We start from the raw sequence: 11,951 nt of genomic DNA, 5'->3' as shown, positions 1-11,951 counted from the left end.
TCTACAGTCTTACTTAGATCCTATATAAATCTCAAATTGAAAATTCAAAACGAGTAAAAGAAAAATAGAAGGGTGAGTCATGACAAAGTTTTTGTTGTGTGATAATTAGACACTTTCAGCACTTTATTTTCTGGAAATTTTGTGGCACTAATATATCCTTTCTTAACTTGTGAGTACCTTCAAATTTTTATCCTGCCCTTTCCAAAATATATGTGCATTTTCGTGCCTATGCATTTTTTAGTGCCAACACAGAACTGACCAACTATAACCAACTTATAGTTCTTTCACTTCTCTCTCATCCTATTTTTTTCTCTAAACATGACTACATATAATATCATGTTAAGCTACCAAGTACATAACATTTTCTCATGAGAAAATATTAGGTTTGCAGTCAGAAAGTTTAATATATGTCATACTTTTTTTTCATTTTTGAAGTTAAAATCATAATTGTTGGCTGTATTATTGCTCTAAAATTGTGATCATTCACCTTGGGCTGGATGCAAATACTGTGATGATAGAAGTTTCTCTAAATTTAGAAACTGACTTTACAATATCATATATTTCTGTGTACAGGACATGTACATGACACATACAATGTCTGGCACAGAATTCCATAGAACTTATACTGCACCTATCTTATACTGCACCTATCACATAGTAAAAAAAAATTTTTTTTTTAAGTACCCAATAAATGGTAGCTAGTGGCCCCTTAGGAAACCCTGGTGATGTAGTGGTTAAGAGCTATGGCTGCTAACCAAAATGGCAGCAGTTTGAATCCACCAGGCGCTCCTTGGAAACCCTATGGGGCAGTTCTACTCTGCCCTATAGAGTCTCTATGAGTCGAAATCGACTCTATGGCAGCGAGTTTGGTTTGATTTTTTTAGTGGCCTCTTGGAAAACTGGTGGTACAGGGATTAAAAGCCCAGCTGCTAACCAAAAGGTCAGCAGTTTGAATCCACCAGCCACTCCTTGGAAATCCTATGGGGCAGTTCTGCTCTGTTCTATAGGGTCGCTATGAGTAGGAGTCAACTTGACAGCAACAGATTTAGTGGCCCCTCCTTTTGGACCCTTTCTCCTCCCTCAAGTTTAGAAAATCTTAAATACTTCAAGAACAAAAATGGGGTCTAAAGGTACAATTGATTTTTCAAGTTAAAGAACAGAGAAGTTGTGAAATTTTTAATTAAAAGTCAACTGGGGTAAACACTTTCTCTTCCTCACTCACTCTCTTCCATTTCAGGCTACCAGTGTTGCAAGCGTCATCTTGAATATACTTTCCTTCTGAGGCTTTCCTGCCAATGAAAGCCCAGGACAACAAACAAACAAACAAAAACACGGCAAAGTCCCGAGTGAAAAGAGGCACGGGTCAAACTGCTTACGCCTGCCTCTAGTCTAGGATAAAAGAAACACCGGTGGCTTACATTTAGTATTGTCCAATTCACCATGTAGAAGGAAATACTGCCATCTGATGCCAAAGCCTTACTAAAGAGTGTGACTTTTTCTGAAAGCTCTCTTTGGCACCTTTTTTTTGAGGGCCTTTTTGGAAGGTTGCGTGGAGGAACCTATGGAGGTAGGTGGTTACAGACTCATGATTCTGACCATCCTTAACGAGTAAATGGTAAATACATGTTATTAAAGCTCACCAATTGTCGAATGCAGCTCCGTTTGCCCACATCCACAGTGTGCTTCCATTTTGTTTGCTCAGTCCAAACCAGTATGAAGAGGGTCCCAGACTGTGCATCAAAGAGTCCTTTTACAAAATACAGATTTCTGTGATTCATCACTCTCGGTTTTCTTGTTATCACTACCTCTAATGTCATCATCCTTATCTGAGTCCATCATGATCTCTTTTTGCAACAGCCTTATTACTGCAACAGCCTTGTAACATAACTCCATGCTTTTATACTTGCTACTTGTCACTCACTAGCCATTCTCATTATAGCTATGAAAAGGACTCTTTTAAAACTTAAGTCAGATCATGTCACAGCCTTGGTCATAATTCTGTAATATCTCCCCATTTTCCTTGGAGCAAAAACCAAATTCTTTACACTAGCCTACATGACCCTTAGGATCCACACCCCTCATTTAGTCCCTCGTCCTAGACACATTGGCTGATGCCTCTTTGCTGCTCATTGAATATTCCAGGCATGCATCTACCGAAGACCTGTGCTTTACCTATTTTGTCTTCCTGGAAAGCTCATCCCCCATGTATCCCCTTGACTAATTCCCTCACCTGCTTCACAACTTTGTTCAAACGTCATCATCTGAAAAATGTTTATTTGATTACCTTACCTGCCATCTACCCACTGCTAGTACCTCTTAATTTGTCCTTTTAACTGAATAAGCTTACTAACTGCCAGCATACTATATAATTTACATATTTATTATGATTACTTTTCCTTGATTATCTTTCCCCCTGGGATGTAAGCTCCACAAGGGCAAGGATCTTTGACTATTTTGTTGACCGACACATTGCATGTTAGAAGTACGGTTGCCAGGTAGTAGCTACACAGTAAATTAAAGGGGATTTATGTTACAAAGGAGAAACCTAACCATTTCATTCTTGGAGCTGAGCATGGCCAGAGATCCATTATAGGTCATGCAGTTTGCCTGGCCATCGATCCAGGTTGTTTCACGTTCAGATTGAAAGAAGCAATTCCTATTGATTCGATTCCAGCCTTGTGAACATGCAGATGCATCCCCTGTGCATGTCTGGTCTTTAAAGATCTTTGGGCTTCCAACTAAAATTAGCAGAGTGATAGAGTAAAAAGGGGAATAAATGAAGAAAGTGTGAGAGAAAGGAAGGGTTTGACATTCAGGGTAAAAGAGTCTCATATATATTTCAGACTGAGAAAATGTATATTCAGGTCACATGATTTCACTTTAAATATCAACTCAGAAAAAATTGAAGATCAAGAACAGAGCTCAAAAGAAATCAGCATTGAAAAATGAAGATCTATGCATAATTTAAAACAGTAACAACCAACCAACCAACTGCCAGAAACCCAAGCAATCTACTCTGGCAGTTTTTTATACCATTATTTCATACTACGGTTTTTTTTTTTTACCCACTTCCTTTCCTATAATTTATTATACCACCTAGAACAGATTTTACTGTAAATAAACAAATTCCCCTATACCCGTAACCTCAGAGAGCTTATCTCTGTGGCTCACTTAACTGAAACTAGACTGTCTTTCAAAGGCAGCAATTCCCTAGAAGTTGAAGTTGCGCCTCTATCCTTAAACGCAAAATAATAGACGGAAAAAAAAAAATCAAAATTTACCAGCTTTTTTCCTAGCCATTTTCCCTCCTCAGCTTACAGCAATAAGTAAAGTTACTTGCTAGGCATAACCCTGCGAGGAAAGCAAACCAAAACCCACTGCTGTTGAGTCGATTCCAACTCATAGCAACCCTATAGGACTGAGTAAAACTGCCCCATAGAATTTCCAAGGAGCGCCGGGTGGATGGAGCGCCTGGTGGATTTGAACTGCCGACTTCTTGGTTAGCAGCTGTAGCACTTAACCACTTTGCAAACAGGGTCTCCAAGAGAAAAACGAGGTTCATCAAAAGGCTGTTTCTTACCCGTAGCTTAAATAAAAGCTTTAGGGAAGATAAACCAGCCTTGTGGGTCAATACAAAAGAGCCCTGGTCTGAAAGCCAAAATGGAAAAAAGCAGGTCACCAAAATTATTTTGCAAGTGTCAAGTTCAAAATGATTTAAGTGTCAGGTTCAAATAAGCAGGGAGTACAAAAACCAGCTATCTGTTCTGAAGCTGGATCACAAGAAAGCCAAATTTTCTCATTTATTCACTAATTCATTCAGTCATTCATTCAACAAGTACCAACTGAGCACCTACCATGTGCCGCACATTATTGTAGGCTCTCAGAATACAACTGTGTACATAAAAAAAAAAAAAAAAAATTTTTTTGTACATAGCATGCAAAAAATCCTGGCTCTTGTGGGACTTACATTCTAGCAAATTCTGTACTTTGTCCTGAGTTAGAGTAAAGAGGATCAGGGGTGTTGGTGAGACTTGCTATTTTAATAGAGTAGTCAGGGTGACTTCAATGAGAAGGTGAAAGCTAAGTAAAGGCTTAAAGGCGAATGAGCTAGACAGGCATAGCACATACAGGACGTGACCTTCCAAGCAAAGAAGAGAGAGAGTACAAAGGCCCCTGGGTGAATGTGCCTGGCTTGTTCACAAAACAGTGAGGATGTCCAAGGTATCTGAGAAAGACTGAGTCAAGGGATGATTAGTAGGAGGTGACATAGAGAGCTAATTGGATGACTAGATTGAATAAGACCTTTTAGGCCATTGCCAGGATTTTGGTTTTATTTCAAGAGAATGAAAAACCCTTCCAGGTTTTTTAGAAGATCGAACAGATCTAATTTAAGCTTTAAAATACTTGTTTAAAATAGATTATAGAACTGTTCTGTCCAATTCAATAACCACCAGCTGCATGTGGCTATTAAGCACTTGAAATATGGCTAGTTCAAATCAAGATGCCCTGCAAATGTAAACCGCACACTGAATTTCAAACAGTACAAAAAAAAAAAAAAAGAAGAGAGAGAATATAAAAATCTCAGAATATTTTTAACTTGGGTACAGGGTGAAATAATAATGTATTGCTTATAATTGGTAAAATAAAAAAATATAATTACAACTATTTTCAATTGTTTCTTTTGACTTTTTAAATGTAGCTTCTAAAAATTTAATACATAACTCCCATTTGTGGCTTGCATTATACTTCCATTAGATAGTGCTGCTCTGGAAACCCTGGTGGCATCGTGGTTAAGTGCTACAACTGCTTTTTTGTGTTTTAGTGCTGCTCCAGGAAGTCAAGGGTAGAGAAATAAGAGAACATGATGGCTAAGGACAGTAGAGGTAGCAATATAGGTGGTGAAAAGTGAACAGATTCTGGGTATATTTTGAAAGATCAGGCAGAATTTGCTGATTCTGTTTGGAATATGAGAGAAAGAAAAAAAAAAGTTAAAAATTAACTGTAAGGTTTATGATCTGAAAATGGAAAGAACGAAGTTGCTGTTACCTGGGGGTAAGGTAGAGCACAGACAAGCAGGTTATGGGAGAGATGAAGAGCAAGATTTCAGCTTGACATTGTTAAGTTTGAGGTGTTTTTAGACAGTCAAATAAACAGCTGGATTTAAAAATATAGAATTCAGGAGAGAGACTCAGACTGAGATATAAATTTGGAAGTCATCAGCATTTCTGATATTTCAAGTTGTAAGTCTGGATGAGATCATCTAAGGCTCAAGGGTAGCTAAAGAGGTGACTTTTTCAAGGACTAAGCCCTGGGAATACCAACATTAAGAGATCAGGGAGAAAAGAAAGAAGCAGCAAAGGAAACCTAGAAGAGCAACAAGGTAAGTAGGAAGCAAATCATGAGAGTATGATGTCTTGGAAGCCAAACAAACTATTTCCAGGAACAAAACAACAACAGTTGAGTTGATTCCAACTCATAGTGACCCCATGTATTACACAGTAGAACTGCTCCATAGGATTTTCTTGGCTGTAATCTTTATGGTCTTTCATCTATGGTCCACTGGGTGGGTTCAAACTGTCAACCTTTAGGTTAATAGTCTAGCCTAAACCATTTGCACCACCCAGGGACCCTTTCCAGGAACAGAGTGTCAAATGCTGCTGATAGATCAAGTAAGATGATGACTGAGAATGGATCGTTGAATTTAGCAACACAGAAGTTACCGTGAACTTGAAAGAAGAGGTTTGTGGGCAAGTTAAATGAAAGCCTGATCAGAATGGATATAACAGAAACTGAGAAGATAGAAATTCTAAACAGCTAGCAAAAAAAAAAAAAAAAAAAAAAATTCCCAAAGAGATTGCTGTACAGGGGAAAATGAAGTAAGTTGGTAGCTAAGAAAGAGTGGGATTTAATGCATTTTTTCTTTCTTTTTTTTTTTTATTAACTTTTATTAAGCTTCAAGTGAACCTTTACAAATCCAATCAGTCTGTCACATATAAGTTTACATACATCTCTCTCCCTACTCCCACTTGCTCTCCCCCTCTTGAGTCAGCCCTTTCAGTCTCTCCTTTCTTGACAATTTTGCCGGCTTCCCTCTCTCTCTATCCTCCCATCCCCCCTCCAGACAAGAGTTGCCAACACAATCTCAAGTGTCCACCTGATATAATTAGCTCACTCTTCATCAGCATCTCTCTCCCACCCGCTGACCAGTCCCTTTCATGTCTGATGAGTTGTCTTCGGAGATGGTTCCTGTCCTGTGCCAACAGAAGGTCTGGGGACCATGGCCGCCGGGATTCCTCTAGTCTCAGTCAGACCATTAAGTTTGGTCTTTTTATGAGAATTTGGGGTCTGTATCCCACTGATCTCCTGCTCCCTCAGGGGTCCTCTGCTGTGCTCCCTGTCAGGGCAGTCATCGATTGTGGCTGGGCACCAACTAGTTCTTTTGGTCTCAGGATGATGTAGGTCTCTGGTTCATGTGGCCCTTTCTGTCTCTTGGGCTCTTAGTTGTAGTGTGGCCTTGGTGTTCTTCATTTTCCTTTGCTCCAGGTGGGTTGAGACCAATTGCTGCATCTTAGATGGCCGCTTGTTAGCCTTTAAGACCCCAGACGCCACATTTCAAAGTGGGATGCAGAATGATTTCATAATGGAATTATTTTGCCAATTGACTTAGAAGTCCCCGCAAACCATGTTCCCCAGACCCCTGCCCTTGCTCTGCTGAGCTTTGAAGCATTCATTTTATCCCGGAAACTTCTTTGCTTTTGGTCCAGTCCAATTGAGCTGACCTTCCATGTATTGAGTGTTGTCTTTCCCTTCACCTAAAGCAGCTCTTATCTACTGATTAATCAATAAAAAACCCTCACCCACCCTCCCTCCCTCCCCCCTCGTAACCACAAAAGTATGTGTTCTTCTCAGGTTTACTATTTCTCAAGATCTTATAATAGTGGTCTTATACAATATTTGTCCTTTTGTCTCTGACTAATTTCGCTCAGCATAATGCCTTCCAGGTTCCTCCATGTTATGAAATGTTTCACAGATTCGTCACTGTTCTTTATCGATGCGTAGTATTCCTTGTCTGTGAATATACCACAATTTATTTACCCATTCATCCGTTGATGGACACCTTGGTTGCTTCCAACTTTTTGCTATTGTAAACAGAGCTGCAATAAACATGGGTGTGCATGTATCTGTTTGTGTGAAGGCTCTTGTATCTCTAGGGTATATTCTGAGGAGTGGGATTTCTGGGTTGTATGGTAGTTCTATTTCTAACTGTTTAAGATAACGCCAGATAGATTTCCAAAGTGGTTGTACCATTTTACATTCCCACCAGCAGTGTATGAGAGTTCCAATCTCTCCGCAGCCTCTCCAACATTTATTATTTGGTGTTTTTTGGATTAATGCCAGCCTTGCTGGTGTGAGATGGAATCTCATCGTAGTTTTAATTTGCATTTCTCTAATGGCTAATGATCGAGAGCATTTTCTCATGTATCTGTTGGCTGCCTGAATATCTTCTTTAGAGAAATGTGTGTTCATATCCTTTGCCCACTTCTTGATTGGGTTGTTTGTCTTTTTGTGGTTGAGTTTTGACAGAATCATGTAGATTTTAGAGATCAGGCGCTGGTCGGAGATGTCATAGCTGAAAATTCTTTCCCAATCTGTAGGTGGTCTTTTTACTCTTTTGGTGAAGTCTTTAGATGAGCATAGGTGTTTGATTTTTAGGAGCTCCCATTTATCGGGTTTCTCTTCATCATTTTTGGTAATGTTTTGTATTCTGTTTATACCTTGTATTAGGGCTCCTAGGGTAGATCCTATTTTTTCTTCCATGATCTTTATCGTTTTAGTCTTTATGTTTAGGTCTTTGATCCACTTGGAGTTAGTTTTTGTGCATGGTGTGAGGTATGGGTCCTGTTTCATTTTTTTGCAAATGGATATCCAGTTATGCCAGCACCATTTGTTAAAAAGGCTATCTTTTCCCCAGTTAATTGACACTGGTCCTTTGTCAAATATCAGCTGCTCATACGTGGATGGATCTATGTCTGGGTTCTCAATTCTGTTCCATTGGTCTATGTGTCTGTTGTTGTACCAGTACCAGGCTGTTTTGACTACTGTGGCTGTATAATAGGTTCTGAAGTCGGGTAAGGTGAGGCCTCCCACTTTCTTCTTCTTTTTCAGTAGTGCTTTGCTTATCCGGGGCTTCTTTCCCTTCCATATGAAATTGGTGATTTGTTTCTCTATCCCCTTAAAATATGACATTGGAATTTGGATCGGAAGTGCGTTAAAGGTATAGATGGCTTTTGGTAGAATAGACATTTTTACTATGTTAAGTCTTCCCATCCATGAGCAGGGTATGTTTTTCCACTTAAGTATGTCCTTTTGATTTTTTTGTAGTAGAGCTTTGTAGTTTTCTTTGTATAGGTCTTTTACATCCTTGGTAAGATTTATTCCTAAGTATCTTATCTTCTTGGGGGCTACTGTGGATGGTATTGATTTGGTGATTTCCTCTTTGGTGTTCTTTTTGTTGATGTAGAGGAATCCAAGTGATTTTTGGATGTTTATTTTATAACCTGAGACTCTGCCAAACTCTTCTATTAGTTTCAGTAGTTTTCTGGAGGATTCCTTAGGGTTTTCTGTGTATATAATCATGTCATCTGCAAATAGTGATAACTTTCCTTCTTCCTTGCCAATCCGGATACCTTTTATTTCTTTGTCTAGCCTAATTGCCCTGGCTAAGACTTCCAACACGGTGTTGAATAAGAGCGGTGATAAAGGGCATCCTTGTCTGGTTCCCGTTCTCAAGGGAAATGCTTTCAGGTTCTCTCCATTTAGAGTGATATTGGCTGTTGGCTTTGCATAGATGCCCTTTATTATGTTGAGGAATTTTCCTTCAATTCCTATTTTGGTAAGAGTTTTTATCATGAATCGGTGTTGGACTTTGTCAAATGCCTTTTCTGCATCAATTGATAAGATCATGTGGTTTTTGTCTTTTGTTTTATTTATGTGATGGATTACATTAATGGTTTTTCTGATATTAAACCAGCCTTGCATACCTGGTATAAATCCCACTTGATCAGGGTGAATTATTTTTTTGATGTGTTGTTGGATTCTATTGGCTAGAATTTTGTTGAGGATTTTTGCATCAATGTTCATGAGGGATATAGGTCTATAATTTTCTTTTTTTGTAATGTCTTTACCTGGTTTTGGTATCAGGGAGATGGTGGCTTCATAGGATGAGTTGGGTAGTATTCCGTCATTTTCTATGCTTTGGAATACCTTCAGAAGTAGTGGTGTTAACTCTTCTCTGAAAGTTTGGTAGAACTCTGCAGTGAAGCCGTCCGGGCCAGGGCTTTTTTTGGTTGGGAGTTTTTTGATTACCGTTTCAATCTCTTTTTTTGTTATGGGTCTATTTAGTTGTTCTACTTCTGAATGTGTTAGTTTAGGTAGATAGTGTTTTTCCAGGAATTCATCCATTTCTTCTAGGTTTTCAAATTTGTTAGAGTACAATTTTTCATAATAATCTGAAATGATTCTTTTAATTTCATTTGGTTCTGTTGTGATGTGGTCCTTCTCGTTTCTTATTCGGGTTATTTGTTTCCTTTCCTGTATTTCTTTAGTCAGTCTAGCCAATGGTTTATCAATTTTGTTAATTTTTTCAAAGAACCAGCTTTTGGCTTTGTTAATTCTTTCAATTGTTTTTCTGTTCTCTAATTCATTTAGTTCAGCTCTAATTTTTATTATTTGTTTTCTTCTGGTGCCTGATGGATTCTTTTGTTGCTCAGTTTCTATTTGTTCAAGTTGTAGGGACAGTTCCCTGGTTTTGGCTCTTTCTTCTTTTTGTATGTGTGCATTTATCGATATAAATTGGCCTCTGAGCACGGCTTTTGCTGTGTCCCAGAGGTTTTGATAGGAAGTATTTTCATTCTCGTTGCTTTCTATGAATTTCCTTATTCCCTCCTTGATGTCTTCTATAACCCAGTCTTTTTTCAGGAGGGTATTGTTCATTTTCCAAGTATTTGATTTCTTTTCCCTCGTTTTTCTGTTATTGATCTCTAGTTTTATTGCCTTGTGGTCTGAGAAGATGCTTTGTAATATTTCGATGTTTTGGACTCTGCAAAGGTTTGTTTTATGACCTAATATGTGGTCTATTCTAGAGAATGTTCCATGTACGCTAGAAAAAAAAGTATATTTTGCAGCAGTTGGGTGGAGAGTTCTGTATAAGTCAATGAGGTCAAGTTGGTTGATTGTTGTAATTAGATCTTCCGTGTTTCTATTGAGCTTCTTACTGGATGTCCTGTCCTTCTCCGAAAGTGGTGTGTTGAAGTCTCCTACTATAATTGTGGAGGTATCTATCTCGCTTTTCAGTTCTGTTAAAATCTGATTTATGTATCTTGCAGCCCTGTCATTGGGTGCGTAAATATTTAATATGGTTATGTCTTCCTGATCAATTGTCCCTTTTATCATTATATAGTGTCCTTCTTTATCCTTTGTGGTGGATTTAAGTCTAAAGTCTATTTTGTCAGAAATTAATATTGCTACTCCTCTTCTTTTTTGCTTATTGTTTGCTTGATATATTTTTTTCCATCCTTTGAGTTTTAGTTTGTTTGTGTCTCTAAGTCTAAGGTGTGTCTCTTGTAGGCAGCATATAGATGGATCATGTTTCTTTATCCAGTCTATGACTCTCTGTCTCTTTATTGGTGCATTTCGTCCATTTATATTCAGGGTAATTATCGATAAATAAGTTTTTAGTGCTGTCATTTTGATGCCTTTTTATGTGTGTTGTTGACAATTTCATTTTTCCACATACTTTTTTGTATTGAGGCGTTTTTCTTAGTAAATTGTGAGATCCTCATTTTCATAGTGCTTGACTTTATGTTAGTTGAGTCGTTACGTTTTTGTTGAGTTATGGAGTTGTTATACCTTTTTGTGGTTACCTTATTATTTACCCCTATTTTTCTAAGTAAAAACCTAACTTGTATCCTTCTATATCGCCTTGTATCACTCTCCATCTGGCAGTTCAATGCCTCCTGTATTTAGTCCCTCTTTTTTATTATTGTGATCTTTTACCTATTGACTTCCATGATTCCCTGTTATGTGTATTTTTTTTTCAATTAGTCTTAATTTGTTTGTTTTTGTGATTTCCCTATTTGAGTTGATATCAGGACGTTCTGTTTTGTGACCTTGTGTTGTGCTGATATCTGATATTATTGGTTCTCTGACCAAACAATATCTTTTAGTATTTCTTGTAGCTTTGGTTTGGTTTTTGCAAATTCTCTAAACTTGTGTTTATCTGTAAATATCTTAATTTCGCCTTCATATTTCAGAGAGAGTTTTGCTGGATATATGATCCTTGGCTGGCAGTTTTTCTCCTTCAGTGCTCTGTATATGTCGTCACATTCCCTTCTTGCCTGCATGGTTTCTGCTGAGTAGTCTGAACTTATTCTTATTGATTCTCCCTTGAAGGAAACCTTTCTTTTCTCCCTGGCTGCTTTTAAAATTTTCTGTTTATCTTTGGTTTTGGTGAGTTTGATGATAATATGTCTTGGTGTTTTTCTTTTTGGATCAATCTTAAATGGGGTTCGATGAGCATCTTGGATAGATATCCTTTAATCTTTCATGATGTCAGGGAAGTTTTCTGTCAGGAGTTCTTCAACTATTTTCTCTGTGTTTTCTGTCCCCCCTCCCTGTTCTGGGACTCCAATCACTCGCAAGTTATCCTTCTTGATAGAGTTCCACATGATTCTTAGGGTTTCTTCATTTTTTTTAATTCTTTTATCTGATTTTTTTCAGCTATGTTCGTGTTGATTCCCTGGTCCTCCAGATGTCCCAGTCTGAATTCTAATTGCTCGAGTCTGCTCCTCTGACTTCCTATTGCGTTGTCTAATTCTGTAATTTTATTGTTAATCCTTTGGATTTCTACATGCTGTCTCTCTATGGATTCTTGCAACTTATTAATTTTTCCA

General features: G+C 38.1%; 1 protein-coding gene across 3 annotated transcripts in view; it reads right to left on the bottom strand.

Annotated features, from left to right (window-relative positions):
- The window catches only part of LOC111750869 (early activation antigen CD69-like), a 46,528-nt gene that overhangs the window by 19,811 nt on the left and 14,766 nt on the right, over positions 1-11,951 (bottom strand). For 2 of the 3 annotated variants that reach the window (XR_010321912.1, XM_064284636.1), the window contains exons 3-4: positions 2,551-2,738; positions 1,641-1,747 (exon numbers count right to left, since the gene is read on the bottom strand). Coding sequence is in view for 1 of the 3 variants with exons in the window: in XM_064284636.1 (XP_064140706.1) it covers positions 1,641-1,747; positions 2,551-2,738 (295 nt within the window). In the remaining 2 variants the exon portion in view is untranslated. The remainder of the gene's footprint in view (positions 1-1,640; positions 1,748-2,550; positions 2,739-11,951) is intronic. The other variant, XR_002785922.2, reaches the window with a different exon arrangement.

The sequence above is a fragment of the Loxodonta africana genome, chromosome 4 (assembly GCF_030014295.1).
Source record: "Loxodonta africana isolate mLoxAfr1 chromosome 4, mLoxAfr1.hap2, whole genome shotgun sequence".
Classification (NCBI taxonomy): Eukaryota; Metazoa; Chordata; class Mammalia; order Proboscidea; family Elephantidae; genus Loxodonta; species Loxodonta africana.
The sequence above is the reverse complement of the archived record's forward strand: the minus strand, read 5'-3'. Positions and strand labels throughout refer to the sequence as shown.